This window comes from Microcaecilia unicolor, chromosome 10, assembly GCF_901765095.1.
Source record: "Microcaecilia unicolor chromosome 10, aMicUni1.1, whole genome shotgun sequence".
In the NCBI taxonomy this organism is placed as follows: Eukaryota; Metazoa; Chordata; class Amphibia; order Gymnophiona; family Siphonopidae; genus Microcaecilia; species Microcaecilia unicolor.
In genome coordinates, this window is record NC_044040.1 from 206,195,541 (window position 1) to 206,217,102 (window position 21,562).

A 21,562-nucleotide genomic window follows, 5' to 3' on the forward strand; every position below is an offset into this window, starting at 1 on the left:
TTTCCATTATCGGCGAAAGGCGCCCATCTCTGTTCGGGTGATAACCAAGCCCCAGTCCCGCCTTTACCACACCTCCGACATGCCCCCGTCAACTTTGTACGCTTCCGCGATGGAGTACAGTTGAAAACGTCCAAGTTCAGCTTTCGATTATACCGCGTTATTCGTTTTTGTGAGATAAACGTCCATCTCCCGATTTAGGTCGGAACTTGGGCGTTTTTCTCGTTTGATTATAAGCAGGATAGTGACTTTGCACATTAATAAAGATTAATTTTGAAAAATACACCCCCACCCCCTCCAAACAATACACTTTACCTTTATTAGACTAACAACCCACAATTTTTGAACGACTGGAAAACATTGACATACTGACTTATAATGGTAGCCAATGAATGGTTCACTAATGCGTTTTCTGTCAGGTGATGATACTTAATTCTGTATATTGGGTAGGCAGTGTAGGGGAATGCAGCCCAGAAGTAGAAGAGGATGGTGGGATCAAAGCAACAGTGGATCCTTTTTTTGATAATGACATAATGGAGCCCAAAACCACCTAAATGTTTATAGTTGATGGTGGAAGGTTGCAGACCAAAAAGCAAGTGTGTGTTAATTTCAGGTCCGACTTAACCATCAAACAAGACTATGTGGGCACCTGGGGGGCCCTTTTACTAGGCCGCGTAGGCGCCTAGGCGCAGCAGTTCGGAACTACCGCCTGGCTACAGCATGGCCTGGGCGGTGATTTTATTTTTTACGCGCGTCCAATACATATTTCATTTTCCAGAGTGTGGCGCTGACCGGGTGGTATTCGGCATTATTATTATTATTAGCATTTGTATAGCGCTACCAGACGCACACAGCGCTGAACACCTGATACAAAGAGACAGTCCCTGCTCCAAAGAGCTTACAATCTAAGTAATACAGACAAACAAGATAGTAATGGGTGAGAAGGGAGGAAGGGACAAGGGGAGGGCAATTGTAGCTAGGAGCTAAAAGCAGCAGTGAAAAGGTGGGTTTTCAGCATAGATTTGAAAACAGGTAGAGATGGAGCTAGACGTATAGGTCCAGGAAGTCTATTCCAGGCATAAGGTGCAGTGAGAGAAAAGGAGCGAAGCCTGGAGTTAGCAGTGGAGGAGAAGGAGGACGACAAAAGAGATTTGTCAAGCGAACGGAGTTCACGGGGAGGAATGTAGGGAGAGATGAGAGCGGAGAGGTAATGGGGGGCTGCAGAGTGGATGCATTTAAAGGTCAGTACAAGAAGTTTAAACTGAATGCGGAAGCGGACAGGGAGCCAGTGAAGTGACTCTGGCAGAAAACAAGTCGTGCTGCAGAATTTTGGACAGATTGGAGAGGAGAGAGATGGCTGAGCGGAAGACCAGTGAGAAGTAAATTGCAATAGTCTAAGTGAGAGGTGACAAGGTTGTGGATAAGGGTTCTGGCAGCATATTCAGAAAGGAAGGGGCGAATTTTGCTAATATTGTAGATAAAGAAGCGACAGGTTTTGGCGATCTGTTGAATATGGGCAGAGAAGGAGAGAGAGGAATCAAAGATGACTCCAAGGTTACGAGCCGAGGAGACAGAGAGGATGTGAGAGCCATTAACGGAGATACGTGAGCTGACAGTTACCACCCGGTTAATGCGAGAGACCTTACCACTAAGTGAATGGGTGGTGGTAAGGTCTCGGGCCCAAAATGGACGTGTGCCAATTTTTATTTTGCTGCATGTCCATTTTCGGTTAAAAAAAAAAAGAGGCCTATTTTGCAGGTGCGCTAAAAATGGACCTGCGCACATCCAATACACGCGTCTACACCCAGCGCAAGCCATTTTTCGGCGCACCTTAGTTAAAGGACCTCCCAGAGAAGTAGCTTCTGAGGGGTGGTAAAAGTAGCTGCAATCAAAGCCTTACATACATACATACAAAGCAAAGTTTAATATTAAAAGTTTGATATCTACTATTCATTTTTATTGAATTGTTGTGGGAGGAGACACATTGCAAAGATCATGATTGTTAAGTTTAATTATCTAAATAATAAAGGGAGGGCCCTATGCGATTGAAAGTAATTGTGGGGGGGGGGGGGGATAATGTTGAAGGGTCACCTAGGGTGACCCTTGGTTAATTTGGTCTGTAATTCCACCAGCACTGGGGGCAAAAAGCAGGTCTCTTCTGCTTCCCCCTCCTCTGAACCTGAGTACGTTCCTGAGCAGCCTGATATGTAGAATTTTTGTTTTAAATTTTTCCCATATCAGTTATCTTCACAAGATGAATATTAGGAGCCAGCCTCCTAGGGCAAAACAAATTTTGATATGAAAGCGCTGATATGTTTTCCCCCTGCTCCTGCTCGAAAGTAACCAGTGTGAGGATTCTGGCAAGTTCAATAATTGTGCCTAAGATTTTCATGAAACTGAATTAGAGGATTAATAAATGATGAACTGATTAATTATTGCTTTCATTACAGGAAGGCCGAAAAAACTTCAGCTTTTGCAAATACACATTTGGTGTGAAATTCATACCATTAGTGCATTTTACCATGGATCCCCTCCAGTGCTCTGAACTTATTTCCAATTGGAAATCTGAGCCCTGTGATAGGATGCTGGTTTCTAGCTTAATCTATGTTTGGTTAGCAAAGGATATAATGTTCCTTGGGTTTCTGAAAGAGAGGCACTGAGGCATTTGACATGAGCTGGAAAAGGGTGGGGTATGGACAAATAAATACTGTTTTTTTTTTTCCCTTTGCCACTGAGTACAGATAAGTGCTGTTGCCACTGAGGTGGTAGCTTTGTTTTGTTACTGTTCTAGTGGCTTTTAATGCATGAGATCAGAGAAAAGTGGAGTGGAGGAGTGGCCTAGTGGTTAGGGTGGTGGACTTTGGTCCTGGGGAACTGAGAAACTGAGTTCGATTCCCACTTCAGGCACAGGCAGCTCCTTGTGACTCTGGGCAAGTCACTTAACCCTCCATTGCCCCATGTAAGCCGCATTGAGCCTGCCATGAGTGGGAAAGCGCAGGGTACAAATGTAACAAAAATAAAATAGATACTATTGGAGATTCTACATGGAATGTTGCTATTCCACTAGCAACATTCCATGTAGAAGGCTGCGCAGGCTTCTGTTTCTGTGAGTCTGACGTCCTGCACGTACAGAAGCAGAAGCCTGCGCGGCCACATTGGTGATCTGCAAGGGCCGACTTCTAGTGGAATAGCAACATTCCATGTAGAATCTCAAATAGTAGCAACAGTGGAGGAGTGGCCTAGTGGTTAGGGTGGTGGACTTTGGTCCTGAGGAACTGAGTTTGATTCCCACTTCAGGCACAGGCAGCTCCTTGTGACTCTGGGCAAGTCACTTCACCCTCCATTGACCCATGTAAGCCGCATTGAGCCTGCCATGAGTGGGAAAGCGCGGGGTACAAATGTAACAAAAATAAAATAGATACTATTGGAGATTCTACATGGAATGTTGCTACTGTTGGAGATTCTACATGGAACGTTGCTATTCCACTAGCAACATTCCATGTAGAAGGCTGCGCAGGCTTCTGTTTCTGTGAGTCTGACGTCCTGCACGTATGTGTAGGACGTCAGACTCACAGAAGCAGAAGCCTGCGCGGCCACATTGGTGATCTGCAAGGGCCGACTTCTACATGGAATGTTGCTAGTGGAATAGCAACATTCCATGTAGAATCTCAAATAGTAGCAACAGTGGAGGAGTGGCCTAGTGGTTAGGGTGGTGGACTTTGGTCCTGGGGAACTGGGTTCGATTCCCACTGCAGCTCCTTGTGACTCTGGGCAAGTCACTTAACCCTCCATTGCCCCATGTAAGCTGCATTGAGCCTGCCATGAGTGGGAAAGCGCAGGGTACAAGTGTAACAAAAAAAAAAAAAAAAGCAGTGAAGCCTGAGATCTGCAGAGCATTATGTTGGATAGACGGCTTTATGAATCAGTTGGGGTGGATTCTGATTTCTTAACGTTATAAAGCTTTTCAACTGTGGGGCCTTTATTGAAAAAAATAACTTGAATATTGCTTGCTGCAAAGTAAACTCTTGTATTTGTAGAGAAGGAAGCTCCTCTTACAGACATATCTGTGGCATCAATTTCTGCTGAATTTGACCTATACAGACAGGGGTTGGGACAAAGAGGAAATTATGCAACAAACTCCATGCAGAAGTAATGAAACCGTCATGGGATGTCAGTAGATTAACCTCAGCCCCCCCCCCCCCCCCCCCAAAAAAAAAAAAAAAAGAAACTCTCCTCTTCATTACTAATTGCTATTTATTTATTCATTTGGATTTTCAGTAGTAGCTCAATGTGAGTTACATTCAGGTACATTGGGTATTTCCCAGTCCCTGGAGGGCTCACAATCTAAGTTTGTACCTGAGGCAATGGAGGGTTATAAGTACATAAATATTGCCATACTGGGACAGACCGAAGGTCCATCAAGCCCAGCATCCTTTTCCAACAGTGGCTAATCCAGGTCACAAATACCTGGCAAGATCCCAAAAAAGTACAAAACATTTTATGCTGCTTATCCTAGAAATAAGCAGTGGATTTTTCCCAAGTCAATTTTAATAATGGTCTATGGACTTTTCCTTTAGGAAACCATCCAAACCATTTTTAAACCCCACTAAGCTAACCACTTTTACTACGTTCTCTGGCAACAGATTCCAGCGTTTAATTACATGTTAAGTGAAGAAATATTTTCTCCGATTCATTTTAAATTTACTACTTTCTAGCTTCATTGCGTGCCCCCCTAGTCATAGTATTTTTGGAAAGAGTAAACAAGCGATTCACATCTACCTGTTCCACTCTACTCATTATTTTAACGACCTCTAGCATATCTCCCCTCAGCTGTCTTTTCTCCAAGCTGAAGATCACAAGGAGCAACAGTGGGATGTGCTCTAACCAGTAGACCACTCCTCCATGTCCTGTCTGTTGGATGTGAATAGGCACTATACACAGAAGTTATTGGAGATCTTATCAGCTATCTTGCTTTCAGAAAGTAGGCTAAAAATGTCACTGTGTGGTGGTTATAATATACTTTTTTTTTTTTTTTACTCCATCCCTTGCTTAGTACTTTGCTTGCCATCATTTCTCAACTGACTGCAGATAAGGGGAAGGGGAAAGGGACTTGATGTACCGCCTTTCTGAGGTTTTTTGCAGCTACATTCAAAGCGGTTTACATATATTCAGGTACTTATTCTGTACCAGGGGCAATGGAGGGTTAAGTGACTTGCCCAGATTCACAAGGAGCTGCAGTGGGAATCAAACCCAGTTCCCCAGGATCAAAGTCCGTTGCACTAACCACTAGGCTACTCCTCCACTAAGACAAGACAAAGCAGTGTATTTGGGATTTAGCTTGCCTTCCTAGCTGGCAGGATTGGAGGTAAAGTAAGAAGTCCCACCTCACATGGCCTGGTTACATTAGGCTTCCTCTGCCTCAGTTTGTTCCCATGTTTAAGAAGGAAAACGGGGTGTATTATGATAATTAAGTGACAACATTAATTAATCAAGTAGAAAATTCTCCCAGTGTGATGTGGATCAAAATAATAATTTTTCTTACACTACGTATATCTGAAAAATTTAGCCAGAATATTTTTTTCAACTGAGAATGAAGTCGTTATCATTATAACACAGAACTGTAAGGGCTTCTTTTACAAAGCTGCGATAGCGCTACTTGTTCGGCAATTGAGAGGAAGCCCACAGGAATTGAATGAGCTTCCTCTCAATTGCCTCGGAGGAATCACTAGTATGGCTTTGTAAAGGAAGCCCTAAGTTCGACTTGTTTTGTATTTTTCTCCGCGTTCACTTCCCAGGCCCCAGGGACAACTAGTCCTTAGAAAAGTTTGCATACGTAGGTTAAAAGTTAAAGGGTTTATCGTTCAGCGTTATGCGCTGGGTATAGCAGTGGGTGGAATGCGCCATGCACATGGTTCCCTTTCTGAAAAAGGACTATGATGGACATATCAGAAATTTCCAGCTTGTGGTAAAAGAGAAAAATCAGTAGCCTTACAGCAATTTTAAGGCTGGTTCTCGATTTATCTTGAGTTAACCAGCTTTAAGGGAACTGCATCTGTCTACCTTTGAGGTGTGGCCCACATACCAATTCAGCAAAATATCTATTCGTCAAAACTCTTGCTAACACAACACACGACTGCAGAAAAATATGCAAACTTTACTTGTGAACGTATATGAGCAACAGTTGTACATTCTCGATTTGAAATATTGGTCTGTATTGAATCGCTCATGTATAAATGAATAATTTAATATGTCAGTTGTGGGGAAGAAAAATCTATTTTTCTAAATGTTGGTAGTGTTCAAAATTCAGTATTTCCCCTATTGTATGGTTTTTTTTTTTGGGTTTTTTTTTGGCCACTAAAAGTTTTGATCTTCGTTCCAGATACATTTGAGAGTATGTGAACACTCTACCAAAACCCTCATCCACACCCTTGTCACCTCTCGTTTAGACTACTGCAGTCTGCTTCTTGCTGGCCTCCCACTTAGTCACCTCTCCCCCCTCCAGTCAGTTCAAAACTCTGCTGCCCGTCTCGTCTTCCGCCAGGGTCGCTTTACTCATACTACCCCTCTCCTCAAGACCCTTCACTGGCTCCCTATCCGTTTTCGCATCCTGTTCAAACTTCTTCTACTAACCTATAAATGTACTCACTCTGCTGCTCCCCAGTATCTCTCCACACTCGTCCTTCCCTACACCCCTTCCCGTGCACTCCGCTCCATGGATAAATCCTTCTTATCTGTTCCCTTCTCCACTACTGCCAACTCCAGACTTTGCGCCTTCTGTCTCGCTGCACCCTACGCCTGGAATAAACTTCCTGAGCCCCTACGTCTTGCCCCATCCTTGGCCACCTTTAAATCTAGACTGAAAGCCCACCTCTTTGACATTGCTTTTGACTCGTAACCACTGGTAACCACTCGCCTCCACCTACCCTCCTCTCCTCGTTCCTCTACACATTGATTTGTTTGCTTTATTTTTTGTCTACTAGATTGTAAGCTCTTTGAGCAGGGACTGTCTTTCTTCTATGTTTGTGCAGCGCTGCGTACGCCTTGTAGCGCTATAGAAATACTAAATAGTAGTAGTAGTAGGAGTGGAAGAGAAGCGGGCATGAATTATTAAATTTAGGGTTTCAGCTTTTTCTGTTCTGGCTAGTTTGAGCTAAAGGGAAGAAACAAAACACATAAAAGACTAGGCATTCAGAACCTGAAACAATAACTGAGCCACAGAAAGGAAACCTATTAAAGCTACTTTGCATTTGTATAAGGCTAGCAACTACTTCAGACCTTGATTGACCCATTTAAGCACCTTCTATGCATGACAGTTACAGCTAAAAATGCAAGAATTTTGGAATAACCAGCACAGAGCAGTCATGGTTACAACACTAACACTGGCAATATAATTGAACTAGATTCTGCAAAGTCAAGAGGTAAACAGCATGAGGTGGCCGAACCCTAACCACAATGAGCAGGTTCAGGACATAGATATGAACAGTACTGGATAAAAGACATAGAGCAAGATGCACTAAAGACGTCGGTAATTCCCATTCCCTACGGATTCCATAGCGAATCGGTAGGGAACGGGAATGCATCAACGATAGGGAATGCAAATGAGCTACTCGTTGTAGCTCACTTGCATTCTCTATTCCTTCGGTACCTGAGTCGGAGAATCGGGACGTCCCTTTTGATTAGGCTCCTCTTCCTGGTCTCTTCAGCCAATCAAAGCGGGCTTAGCTGGCTGTTGTCAGCGAAACGCGCTCTGATTGGCTGAAGAGACCAGGAAGAGGAGCCTAATCTAAAGGGACGTCCCGATTCTCCGGCAACCAGGAAAATAGAAACATTTTGCTGTGGAGGGGTAAGTGGCGCGGCGAAGACAAAATAGAAGGGGGAAAAAAACATGAGCGCCGGCAGAGCAAAAAAACTGTGAAAAAATAAACGTCTCTCACAAGCACAGGGAGAGTACGTCCTTAAAGGACGCCCCTCACATGCGCTCCCTGCTTTTTTTTTTTTCTTTTTTACCTTTTTTGGGGGGCCCTTTTCCTTTCCGATTCCCTCACAGGAGCCCTAACGAGAGGTGCAGACCTCCTGTTAGGGTTCCTACGGTAAGGGAATTGGAAAAACGGTAGTGCATCTCATTATAATAGCTTTTGAATCATTTGCATTCCGTTTTCGTTGCCTGCTACTGTGACAGGGAAAATGCCCTTAGTGCATGCCCCGGGTAAACTACTTGCGTTTTAAACTGGCTGGAACCAGTTTAAAACGCAAGTTGTGGGCTCGTTAGGTTTTGTGCATCTGGCCCATAGGGTAGCCGGTTGCTGGTTTAAATCTGGGAATTGCCCCATCAGACAGCTTGGCTTCTTTCTACCTCAGGTCTGAAACCCCTTCTCCTTTCTTCTCTCCCCTTGGACTTCACCCTGGCACACTCTTTTTCTCCAACCTGACTTAGGGGTCCTTTTACAAAGTCCCGCTGAAAAATGGCTTGCGGTAGTGTAGGCGTGGGTTTTAGGTGAGCGCCGATCCATATTTTAGCACACCTGTAAAAAAAAAAAAAAAGGCCTCTCTTTCCCCCCCCCCCCCCCCCCCCCCGAAAATGGACGTGTGGCAAAATCAAAATTGCTGCGTGTCTATTTTGGGTCTGACACTTTACCGCCAGCCACTGACCTAGCGGTAAAGAATCTGGGCAGTAATGACCTATGTGCGTCAAATGCTACTTGGCGTGCAGCCGTTATGCGCACCAGAAAATAAAAAAAAAAATGTTCAAACGCGTGCCAAAATTGAAATTACCGCAAGGGCCATGCGGTAACGGGCGGTAACTCCAATTTGGCGTGCGTTTGGTGCGCATAGAGGGGCATAATCGAACGAAAACGTCTATCTCCATGGGCGTTTATCTCCAAGAACGGGTCCGTGAAGGGGCGGACCGAACCGTATTTTCGCAAAAAATAGTCGCCCATGTTTTATTCAACAATGTGTGAGCTGGGCGTTTTTGTTTTTCAGCGATAATGGAAAATGAAAGCGCCCAGCTCAAAAACGAATACATCCAAGACATTTATTCGTGGGAGGGGCCAGGATTCGTAGTGTACTGGTCCCCCTCACATGCCAGGACATCAACCGGGCACCCTAGGGGGCACTTTTACAAAACCAACAAAACAGGTAAAAGAGCTCCCAGGTGCATAGCACCCTTCCCTTGTGTGTTGAGCCCCCCAAATCCCCCTCAAAACTCACTGCCCACAAGTCTACACCATTACTATAGCCCTAAGGGGTGAAGGGGGGCACCTACATGTGGGTACAGTGGGTTTGGGGGGGGTTGGACGACTAATAAGCATTAAGCAGCACAATTGTAACAGGTAGGGGGGATGGGCCTGGGTCCACCTGCCTGAAGTCCACTGCACCCCCTAACAACTCCTCCAGTGACCTGCATACTGCTGCCAGGGAGCTGGGTATGCCATTTGAGGGTGAAAATAAAAATTTGTGAAACATCATTTTTTTGTGGTGGGAGGGGGTTAGTGACCACTGGGGGAGTCAGGGGAGGTCATCCCCGATTCCCTCCAGTGGTCATCTGGTCATTTAGGGCACTTTTGGGGGCCTTATTCGTGAAAAAACAGGGTCCAGGAAAAGTGTCCTAAATTCTAGCTAAAAACGCATACTTTTTTCCCATTATCAGTGAAATGCGCCCATCTTTGTTCGGCAGATAACCACGCCCCAGTTCCGCCTTCACCACACCTCTGACACGCCCACATCCACGACGGAGTGCAGTTGAAAACGTCCAAAAATCGGCTTTCGATTATACCGCTTTATTCGGTTTTGTGAGATAAACGTCCATCTCCCGATTTAGGTCGGAACTTGGGCGTTTTTCTCGTTCGATTATAAGCAGGATAGGCGCCTACGCAGCTTAGTAAAAGGGCCCCTTAAACCCTTGCTGCTCATGATCTTCTTTACCCTCAGCAGGTTCAACTCCCCATGTTTCTCTCTGCCCCCCCCCCCCTTTCATCACAGCAAAGAAGAGAACCTGCTAACTTTGGGCCCCACCCTCTTCATGAAGATATGAATTGTGTAGGCATATGGTGTCCTGTGCATCTCAAATGAGAGCAGTGGATTCAATAGATCATACAAATAATAAAAAAAACAAACAAAAAAAAAAAACCTCACAAGAGTAAAAGAAAAAGAATAAATGAAAGTAACAAAAATATTTTCCCTTCAAAATTTTAGATTAGCACCAGTGTTTAACATATCAAATTTGATTTTGTTGGGAAGTCGGTAAATCAGTAATGTTTTTCTGTTTCATATCCCACAGATCTCTGGGGTCCCTGCCTGAAGAAATCTGTGTCAGGGTGCAGTAGCTGAAAGGGATGAAATGTCAATGTGGAAGAGTTTCAACCTGCAGTCCCAGTGTCGTCCATGATTGTCATCTGTGTAGAACGATGTTGACAAAAGTGATTCATCTGCTCTTTAGTTGGCATCTCTAGTTTGAATTAAATCCACATTTTCCCTACACAAAACTGTCCAACTTGAATTTGTGCAACACGTGAAAAGGATTCTTTTCAGAATGGTTTTTGGTGTCCGGAGAATCAGAAAATGGCAATTTATGCAAATATTTGCTTCTTGCTTTATACTGTCTGTCATGCTTTTGTGGGGACAGCAGGATACCCAAATTGTGAGCCATGTGAAATCCTATTCCTACAGATTCCTAATAAATAATTACAGCTTTGTGAACAATAGCTTGTCGATCAGCAGAAATAAAATATACGGAATGCCGCAATACAAATACTTGATTAACCACAAGGAAAGATGTCAAGCGCAAGATGTTCTGCTGCTGTTGTTTGTAAAGTCGTCACCTGAAAGCAGACACAGGCGTGATGCAATTCGGCAAACTTGGGGTAACGAGAAGTATATATTTTCAGAATATGATGCCAATATTAAAATTGTTTTTGCTCTAGGAGTGCAGAAAGACCCTGTGAAGAGACAAATTCTGCAAGCAGAACTTAAATGGGAAGACCAGAAGTACAACGATCTCATTCAGCAAGATTTTTTGGATACCTTTCACAATCTAACTCTAAAGTTAGTTTTGCAGTTCGAGTGGGCGAATACCTATTGTCCCCATGCCAAGTTCATCATGTCAGCGGACGATGACATCTTTATCCACACACCCAACCTCGTTTCATATTTGCAGAGTTTGGAGAAAACTAATGTTAAAGATTTGTGGATTGGAAGAGTCCATCGAGGTTCCCCTCCCAACAGGAATAGAAATAGCAAGTATTATGTCCCATATCAAATGTACCAGTGGTCTTCTTACCCTGACTACACATCTGGGGCTGCATATGTAGTTTCTAGCGACGTGGCAGCGAGAGTGTACGAAGCTTCACAGACACTTAACACTAGTTTTTACATAGATGATGTATTTATGGGGCTCTGTGCCAATAAAATAGGAATTATGCCTCAGCATCACCTGTTTTTCTCTGGGGAAGGAAAAGCGCCATACCATCCTTGCATTTATAGCAAAATGATGACCTCGCATGGACATGTAGAAGACCTTCATCATCTTTGGCAGGAAGCTACCAATCATAAAATTAATTCATTGTCTGCTGGGTTTTGGGGTGGTATATACTGTAGATTGGTAAATATAATCTTGCTTTGCCCCCTGCGTTTCGTGGATACTTATTCCTGTTCAGCTGCATGGTCCTGATACTTGAATTTCTCTTTAGAAGGAATCACTGAGCCAAAAACAAAATATATCCTCCCGTCTTATCACTTTAAAGCTAAAGCTACTGCATAAACTGCTTGGGGGGAGGGGGGGGGGGCAAGAACTGGTTTTCAAGTGAGTTTAAAGTCCCAAATGCATCTACAGAACTACACATGAATAGCATAACCGCACTTGAGAATAGATAGAAGTAATTTGACGTGTCACGATATTACTGTGCGTAACTTGGTTAGCGTTGGACCTGAATGTTTTCCAGACTTTGCACTACCATCACTAGAACGCTGTTGAGGGGAATGGAAATGTCTTGCAGTCCATCCTGATAAAAGTTGTTGAAAGAAGCTGCCTTTATTCATCTCCTTTGGAAAGATTTAGCTTCACAGATGTGTAACTTAAAATATTTACAGTAGCATTAGTACAAAAGTGGCACTGCTAGAATTTCTTGGCACCAACCAGGCCACCACCTAAGAATTAGGAGTTAAAAATTCTACCAAGCTAATTCTTAAGAGTGTTGCTCGATATCACAATATGTTCCATTTCTGTCTGCACCAGGATGTAAGGAAATGTGAGCATTCTTGTACATTCCCAGGAAATTCATGCCTCTTTGGGGATTTAAAATCACTAAGAGCTGTCTTTGAGTGCTTGTAATCTTGAGTTATCAACCAGATCATTTAATTCAAAATTAGAAAAAATTCAAGGAATGTACTGTTTGCTACATTTTTTAATGATATGCGTTGAAGAAGTAGTTTGCTATCGAGGATTAATGCTATAAAATAAAACCTTTGATACCAAGACCCTGCTTTTAAGCAGGATAATTCAGACTGATACTGAGCAGAATGGTACATTTAACTTTTTTTTTTTTCTGTTCTACAACAAATAGAAATTTTGTGATTGTTCAAAAAAGCACATTTTCCATATTCCTAATCATTTAAAATAGTTCTTGTTTTTTTTTTATTTTGATAAGATTGTGAAATGTAACCCAAATGTAAAACTAAATTAAGGGAAACTTGGGTGTAGGTAAGGCCAGAACGGAGGGAGTATGACTGCTATTTCACGTTCTTAAATAACGTATGTAGTGGGACCCTTGGAGGAATTTTCCTAACTGTGAAGATGACACATCTGAACATTAAAAAAACCCAAAAACTAAATAGCAATGAGAAAGTTAGATAAAGAATGCACGCACACACATAGAGAAACTGTTTCAGTACAAAAAGTAAACTGGAAAAAATGGTGTCAGTTTTGCTTTGCATGTGGCTGGTTTGGTGACAGAAAAAAATTAGTGGTGGAGCATACCTCCTTACAACATTTTAGGCCATAAGCAAAATGGGATGACCTTCCATTTTATAATTTGTATGCTTAGAGGATAATTTTGGAACAGGGCACCTGGTTGAAAAGGGCATGTGGGTGCCCACTTAGGTGCTATGTTACAGACGGGTGCCTGCGTCTTTATAAAATGCTAGTATAAGCCGCACAAATTATGCCTACATTACAGCTGTGGACATTTATACCTGCTCAAGAATAAGTGTAAATGTTTGTGCTTAGGTTATTCAACTCTGCTGCGTAAATTAATGTATTTTATAAACTATGCGCATACTTGCAAACTCTGCTCCTGAACACACCTATCGGCAAAGGAAATGCTATCATGATGCACATATTTTTACGCAAAAATGACTTGATAAAATTACCTCCAAAAAGCCAAGATTTAGGCCCAAGATTAGTTCAGAACCTCTCATGAATAGGTGTTAAAAAAAAAAATAATTAAATAGTGCAAGAGTGGCTTGAATCACTGTTCCTGCTAAGCTGAGTGGGAGCCCTCCAGCTGCTTTGCTGCCAGTAGGGGGTGGTGTTTCAATATTGTGTTTTCAGTCACTAGGGACCAGTAGCGTAGTGAAGAGTTTAATTTTTAGATGGGCCTGGAGGTGGACTGGGTGGGCACAGGCCTCGCATTTCCTCTCCACCCACTACCACCCACCCCCCGCCCGCCGCCGCCACATTTCCTCTCCACCCGCTACCCCTCCCCCCCCCCCCCCGCGATAGCCCCCTGTACATGGTCAGTTCTGGTTATTTTTACTGACCTGAAGCGCCGTTCTCCCTCCTGCACCGGCGATTCCCATAGCCAGCCTTCTGCCAGCGCGCATCATCTGAGCCTCTTCTCAGGTGCGTCCCCCGCCTACTCTGCAACTTCCTGTTTTCCGCAAAGGTGGGACGCAAGAAGTTGCAGAGTAGGCGGGATGTGCCTGAGAAGAGGCCCCGACGACACGCGCTGGCAGAAGGCTGGCTATGGGAATCGCTGGTGCTGGAGGGAGAACGCCACTTCAGGGCAGTAAAAGTGAGCAGACCACGCGGACGGGGAGAGCAGGCAGAAGAGGCTGGGCGGGCCTGGAGCAAAAGTGGCTGGGCCTGGGAAAATGAGGTTAGCTGATTGGTGGAGGGAGGGGCGCAACGACCGGATTGATACTGTGTTGCTGTAATGTAAGCTATATTTAAATCAGTTGTTGATGTGCATTGATAAAGTGTGGCTTAGTGAATCTTCCCCGCTGATTGGAAAGGATTACCTGAGTACTAAAGGCTTTTGTGGCGAAAAAAAAAAAGTTGAATTGAAACGATATTACAAGTTTACATCCCTGGCTATAGTACATCAGCATTTTTAGAGTGCGCTAAGAATTAGTGCACGCTAACCGTCTAGATGCCCATAATATTCCTATGAGCGTCTACATGGTTAGCGCACGCTAATTTTTAGCACGCGCATTGTAGAATGTGAAGGGGGGGGGGGGCCCATACTGGTAGCGTTTTGATAACTTATTTGTCCCAAACACCCTTGGAATTGATTTAAAATTGATGTCTTAACAGCTTGGATAACATCCAGTGAACTTATGCCTTTCATTTCTTTCTTCTTAACTCTTGATAATAGCTTGTTTCCCATCTGCTCTGACGCCATATCTACAAGATGACGGTTTGTTTAGGATTTAATATGTAAACCGCTTTGTTCTTTTTTGCTATGTTGTTATAATGGCAAATAGCACGTCTCTTTTTCTCCATCAGCTGCCCAAACTCTTGTATATATTTGGTGTGGTCACAGTGGATAAGAATCAGATGAGCAGATCTTTTTAGCTTTTTTTTTTTTCTTTCTTTTTTCATAGACTCGCTTATTTTGGTACCTCTCTCATGACCTTCACTGTTTAATGTACACCATTTCATTGTTGCAGGAACATGTTCTAAGAGCCAAATACCCAGATAATCTTTAGTTAGTTTGAAAAATAAATTTGGCATATTAACGGTCCTGTAGGAATCAAATACTGCTGATTTAAAGGATTTCTTAAATATATAGGAAGCGGTTAGTCTGGCTGTAGCGTGCAGTATTTTACCTAGAAAATGTATACTAAGGACGTTTTACTAAGCTGTGGGGGGTCTGTTACGAAGGTGCGCTAGTGTTTTTAGCGCACGCTACTGATTATTGCATGCTAAATGTTAGAGGTGCTTATAGAAATATATACTGTCAAACCGAAGGTGACTGGTCTCTACTTATAATGCTCAAAATATCAAATGAATAGAGAGTAGAGTAATGCCTGCTGCTGCAATGTGCGATCGTGTGGACACTGCTAGTGGAGGAGGAGTCTCATACACCTACACAGCTGATTTCACATCACCCCTTGGTGAGTCTTAGCTTCTGTGTATCTTTATAATCATCGACTCGCCTTCCCCCTCCTTTTTACTAATGCTGTCTAGTGACCACTACTGTAATACATTCTATATTCGCACTTTAGAGCGGTCTTATCTGTATCTTAACAACACAGATGACAGTGTCCACACGATCGCACATTGCAGCAGCGGGCATTACTCTAAATAATAACTCTACTCTCTATTCATTTGATATAGATGGGCATCTCTAGCGTTTTGCGCACGCTTATATTTAGCGTGTGTTAAAACCGCTAGCATGCCTTCGAAAAAGGGGCCCACGGGTGCTAAGGTGTGCCCAACGCCTAACATAGCTTCAAATGGCGTGCCATGAGACGCAATCAGGCGTCCAGCGGTAGCTGCCAAATAAACACGCACTAATCCATGTGCTAAAACTTTTTTGGGGGGGGGGGGGGGGGGGGTGAGTTGGTGGCACATTCATGCTAGCGCAGGATTAGCGCCTACAAAATAGGTGGCAGTAAGTGCTCACGTGATAACTTACTATAATGGCCACGTGCTATAGCCATGTGCTAGTGGCAACATTATAGCCCATGGCCATTAATACAAAAAAATGGAAAATGGGCCATTTTTTAAGACTGCGACAAAAATGGCCTTAGCTCACAAGGAAAACCTACTTTTTGCCGCAGCTTAGTCAAAGGGCCTCATGCGCCAAGTAGTTAGTGCAGCATTTAGCATGTACTAACGATCCTGCACTAACTGGTCATTGTGGGATTGGCTGTGGACTGCATGGTAATTAGCATGCACCTTGAGCAGCTGTTAAGTGCATTTGCACTAATGACAAATGTGCTTACTGCACAGCCTTTGCCTTTACTGGGTGTTCCCTTTTGCTCTTTGTAAACAGGCTTCTTAGATTGGCACTAACGACTTTTTTAGCGTTCTTTTTTTTTTTTTTTAAGAATTGATCTGCCATGTATGAACCATGTTGTTCTGCTTTATAACTCATTCCTGTGGAGACATCATTTTCAAAGGGAATCTAAATAAGCTACAATGAATTCAGAAAGGCTGCCTTCCAAACTCTTTCTGAAAATATAGTTTTTCATTTCTCACTTCAGGTTTATTTTGATGAAACTGTAAGAAATGTTGTGTCTTTTGGCAGACTCCTAAATGCTGTAATGGTGCAGTATTCCTAGGAGTCTCAGCTGCTAAGAGCACCTGAGAAGCTCACCTAGGCTAAAACCACATACTCTTTCCATCCCATGGCATCCTGTAGTGATAGCAAAGCAGCAGCATTGCATCCCCCCAAAAATAAAATTAGTGCCCCAAGCAGAGCCCTACCCTATACAACTTCACAGTTAGGGTTTGATTTACTAAACTTTTTTTTCGTCCATATACACGGGAGGAGTGGAAAGCCTTAATTACGCAGCCCCTTACTTAGATCACTGTTAACCAAAACTTTGAAGTAAAAATGAAAGATTTGTTTTAGTTGCCAGAGCAGGCTTTCCCAAACCTAGCCTGGAAACGTTACAGCCAATTAGGTTTTACTCTTATCCACAGTGAATACATACAAAATGAAGTTGCATACGCTGGAAACTCAGTATACGTAAATGTACTCGATGCTTATTTATAGTAGCTGTTCTGGAAATGTAACTATCTGGGAGATCCCCAAGACATGTTTGGGAAGCGGTGTTGGAATGCACATTATTAATGTCCCAAACCCAGCGTAGGCGACTAACATGCAACAGATAAAATATCAAATTGCGACATAAAACTTTTATTGGTTGGTAAATCAAGACTCAACACGAGTCATGTTTTGGCCGCTAGACCTTCAGGAGTGTAAAAAGCAAGTAGAAATGCACATCTATATATATAAAAGGCAAGACCAACGTTCTATGAAGCCTCCAGCCAGAAGTGTGAAGCGCCAGAGATATCCGGTTTCCCCATGAGTGAAGGAAAACAGCACAGCACGAAATCCCTCTCTCTGTAACAGCGAAGGACTCAGAGGGGGAGGGGAGAGAGATGCCCTCACTCTCTCTGTAACACAGAACAGCAGGAAACTTAACACTGAAGGACTGGCCTCCAAGGGGGGAGGGGGAGGGAGAGAGGGCAGAGGGCAGGGACACACACTCCCACATGCACACTCTGAAGAAAACCTTGCTAGCCCCCCGTTTCATTTGCATCAGAAACGGGGCTTTTTTTTTTACTAGTATATAAATAAATACAATCAAAGCTGCATTTAATAAACAGAAAAAAAATAAATTAAGCTAATAAGAAACGTTAAAAAATATATCTAAAAAGTCAACAAGACAATTTTGCAGGGACCATTTCATATAATCAACTAATACCATAATGTGAGGGAGGGTATGAAAAAACAAGAGGGTATAAAAAGACTCTTTGCTTGCGTATAAACCAAATCACTTATTAAACACAAATGGTGCATTTGATTAGCAACAGATATTTAAAAAAGCCTATAAGAGAAAAAAAATACTTCTTTGAATACATTAAAAGAAACAAGAAATTTTATATGTATATATACTAGCCGTTGAGCCTGTGAAAACGGGCTACTTTTGGAATGGGGGGGGGTTCCGAGCCCCCCCCCCCCCCGGAGTCGCCGCCGCCCCTCCACCCGGCCCTAGCAGCACTGTAAACTTACATCAGCACGCAGCAGCAGGCACATCAGCAAAGCTGCCGTCGGGGCGGGCTTCTTTCTCTGCCTGTGTCCCGCCCTCGTGTGACGTAACGTCGGCGAGGGCGGGACAGAGGCAGAGAAGGAAGCCCGACGGCAGCTTTGCTGCTGCGTGGTGATGTAAGTTCACAGTGCTCGGGCCAGATGGAGGGGCGGCGGCGACTCCGGGGGAGGGGGGAGCGGCTCCGACGTCTGCAGCATGCCAGTAGAGACTTCCCTCTCTGTCCCGCCCCCATCATCACGTATTGAAGCGGGGGCGGGGCAGAGAGGGAAGTCTCTACTGCGCATTTGCGAGTGAGTACGGTCACTCGCCGTTTATATGTTTGATATGAGATAAGAGATAAGACAAATGTAGTGCAGATATCATATAACAAAAACAGGAAGACATATAATTATCAAACCATGGGCAAAAATAATTATCATAAAGGACAAAAATGGGGTTGCAAATATCATTCACTAAAAATAAGATATGCTAATAGAAGTATTCTTTTTCTCTTATAAGTATTTTGTCTTTGCTGATCAGATGCACCATTTGTGCTTAATATTTTTTTTATTATATATGTTTTTTAATAAGTGATTTGGTTTATACGCAAGCAAAGAGTCTCTTTGTACCCTCTTGTTTTTTCATACCCTCCCTCACATTATGGTATTAGTTGATTATATGAAATGGTCCCTGCAAAATTGTCTTGTTGACTTTTCAGATATGATTTTTTTTTAATGTTTCTTATTAGCTTGTTTATTAAATATGGTTTTTTATTGTATTTGTTTTTAGCAGCCGAAGCACAACTCGTGATGTCTTGATTTACCAATAAAAGTTTTGTATCACACCTTGATATTTTATCTGTTGCATGTTTGTCTCCTTCACTGTGTTTGGGACATTTCGTATAGTGCAAAGGACTGTTCTTCCTACTTCTCCTGTTCATGCACATAATTGTTAAAACTATCTATCTAGCCTTTCTAAAAAAATTTGAAAATGTTGTGTGGAAGATTAATGCAAAATGTAGTCAAGACTGTGGAGGGTAGCCTTCATAACTGTATAATGTTTTCCAGAAATATTTAGGTTCTCATAGCTGTTTTTTCACCATTAGGGGATCCAAGTAGGTCAATTTGCCGCTATGCTGGCATTATTAGAATCCCACGTTAGCATTACACAAATAAATGTAAAAACTACATATGAACAAGCGCTCTGGGAAGGATATTTAAAAAGGAAAACCTACAGTTATGACTATATTAATTGCAAACATAAGCCAAGTAAACTGTAATAGAATGGAACAGATGAACCCTAGGTACAAGAGTATATGAGAAAGCAATCAAGCCAAGGAAAATGCAAATTGATATATGAGCAATTTAGATTACTCTGGTGTTTTTTTAACCTGACTTTCCTCATCTATTGCACTATTCAAGCTTTCTTGCCGTTGGATGAATATACCAACAAATTGACCATTTGTAATGGTTAAGTTTACAGCAGGTCTGTTTATTTTTTTGGTGTTATATTTGCTGGGGGAAAAACTTTCATGCTTGTATTTTTGTAATGGGTTTATGTGTTTATAAGTTTTGTTTCATTTGGTGCCTCTGAATAAATGGAAAAGGTTTGTGTACTTTTGCTCCTGAAAGTTATGATGGTATTCACTCTTTATTCTCCAGAGAAAGCCAGAATCTTTCTTGATCACAAACCTTTTGACTATTATAGGCGTTTGTGGGGTATTTTCGCAAGGTTTTAATACACATCACTAACCAGCTCTAGGCTGTTAAAATGCCATGTGTCTTCTTGTCACTGTCTTGTATCTGTTTTTGACGCATAGTGTTTTGGCTGAAATTTGTATTTTCCTGTTTTGACTTGGATCTCATTTCTACTGATTGCTGTATTTTTTTTTTTGTATAAAAGGTTTTGTATTTATACCGCCTCCTGCAAGCCCCCTCCCCATATTAAAAATAGAACTGCTAGCAAAATATGTTTACAAATAAACAGTTTGAAATTGACACCATTATCTTTGTTGAATTCATTTTGTCATCTTTTATATAAAACTAGTAAAAATGGCCCGTTTCTGGCGCCGATGAAACGGGCGCTAGCGGGCACGGGACTCCCTTCCCCTCCCCTTACGGTACCTGTTCGGTCGGGGCAGGAAAGAAAGAGCCCCCTCTTTCCTGCCCGTAGCGGTGGTGGTAGCTTGCATCGTGTGGGAGTCCGGCTCTCGGCGTTTCAAAATGGCCGTCGAGAGTTGAAGGAAGAGTTGAAGCAAGGAAGCCACCGCTACGGGAGGAAAGAGGGGGCTCTTTCTTTCCTGGCCCGACCGAACAGGTACCTCTAGACCACCAGGGAGACACGCGTAAGGGGAAGGGAGGTGACGGGGGGAGGGAGGGAGGTTGGTGAGGTTAAGCGTGTGCTACTGTGGGCGGGGCGGTAAGTTGTAAGGGGCGGGGCTATGTGGTGAAAGGGGCCGAGTTCATCTGCATGTCGGCGGTGGCTGGGATTTGTTGGAAGGGGAGGAGTAAATTTCCCTACTTCTCGCCATGCGTTAATTTGTTTTGGTGTTCCGCCCTCGACGTCATCACGTGTGATGCGAGGGCGGGGCATGAAGATGTTGTGTGGCTTCACCACCATGAAACCACGAACCGGTGTGTGAGTGACGTCAGTGTCCTCGGAACGTTGAGGCTGCGTTTTATTATAGTAGATAGGATTTACCAAAGGCCACAAAACTCCGACATGCAGTTGTACAAATTATAAGGGGCCCTTTTATTAAAGGGTTGGCTGCGCAGGAACAGGCTTGCCATGCCCCAATCCGGAACTACCTCTGGGCTACCATGGGAGCCCAGCGATAGTTCCCACCCCCAGCGTGCGCCATTTCTGGCGCAACAAAAATATTTCTATTTATGTAGTGCCGGTGCTTTCCGGGCTGTAATCGCTGCCCTGTTACCATCAGGTTAGCGCGGGAGCCCTTAACGCCACCTCGATGGGTGGTGGTAAGTGCCCCCCCCCCTTGAAATGCTCACTTACTGCATGGCCATTCCTTTTCCAACAGACAGCTTTTTACCCGCTGTGGTAAAAGGGAGCCTCGGCACGCATCAAAAACACGCAGTGATGCTAGCACAGGCCATCTTTTACAGCAGCTTAGTAAAAGGACCCCTTAATGAATTCAGAGATCTTGATGTTATCAATAGAAATCAAACAAAATAAAACATGGAAAAGAAAATAAGATGAAACCTTTTTTATTGGACATAACTTAATACATTTCTTGATTAGCTTTCGAAGGTTGCCCTTCTTCGTCAGATCGGAAATAAGCAAATGTGCTAGCTGACAGTGTATATAAGTGAAAACATTCAAGCATTATTATGATAGTCTGACAGGGTGGGAGGATGGGGGTGGGTCGGAGGTATGCATGGGGACATCAAAGCATATCATTGATATTCTAACAGGATGGGTGTGGGTAGGTGAGGGGAGGGTGATCAACAGAGACATACAGTTTTATGGTTTATAATGGGCTAGGAACCCCAGGTCCTTGTTAAGTCCTTTCTGTTGGGTGTTAAAATATTCAATCATTCTGACTTCAAAGGTCTTGCGTTCTTGT

General features: G+C 43.3%; 2 protein-coding genes and 1 long non-coding RNA gene across 9 annotated transcripts in view; 1 reads left to right on the forward strand and 2 right to left on the reverse strand.

Annotated features, from left to right (window-relative positions):
* The window catches only part of B3GNT5 (UDP-GlcNAc:betaGal beta-1,3-N-acetylglucosaminyltransferase 5), a 103,468-nt gene extending 89,920 nt beyond the window's left edge, over positions 1 to 13,548 (forward strand). For all 7 annotated transcript variants that reach the window (XM_030216240.1, XM_030216242.1, XM_030216241.1 and 4 more), the window contains one exon: positions 10,277 to 13,548. In XM_030216240.1, the coding sequence (XP_030072100.1) occupies positions 10,529 to 11,665 (1,137 nt within the window). In that variant the 5' untranslated portion in view covers positions 10,277 to 10,528 and the 3' untranslated portion in view covers positions 11,666 to 13,548. The remainder of the gene's footprint in view (positions 1 to 10,276) is intronic.
* MCF2L2 (MCF.2 cell line derived transforming sequence-like 2) overlaps positions 1 to 21,562 on the reverse strand; it is a 410,388-nt gene that overhangs the window by 161,996 nt on the left and 226,830 nt on the right. The gene's annotated exons all lie outside the window — the stretch shown is intronic.
* LOC115478709 lies at positions 1,846 to 17,242 on the reverse strand. The gene is made up of 3 exons (XR_003943565.1): positions 15,855 to 17,242; positions 5,117 to 5,119; positions 1,846 to 1,859 (listed from the first exon to the last, which is right to left on the reverse strand). It is a non-coding gene; the product is annotated as an uncharacterized LOC115478709 (long non-coding RNA).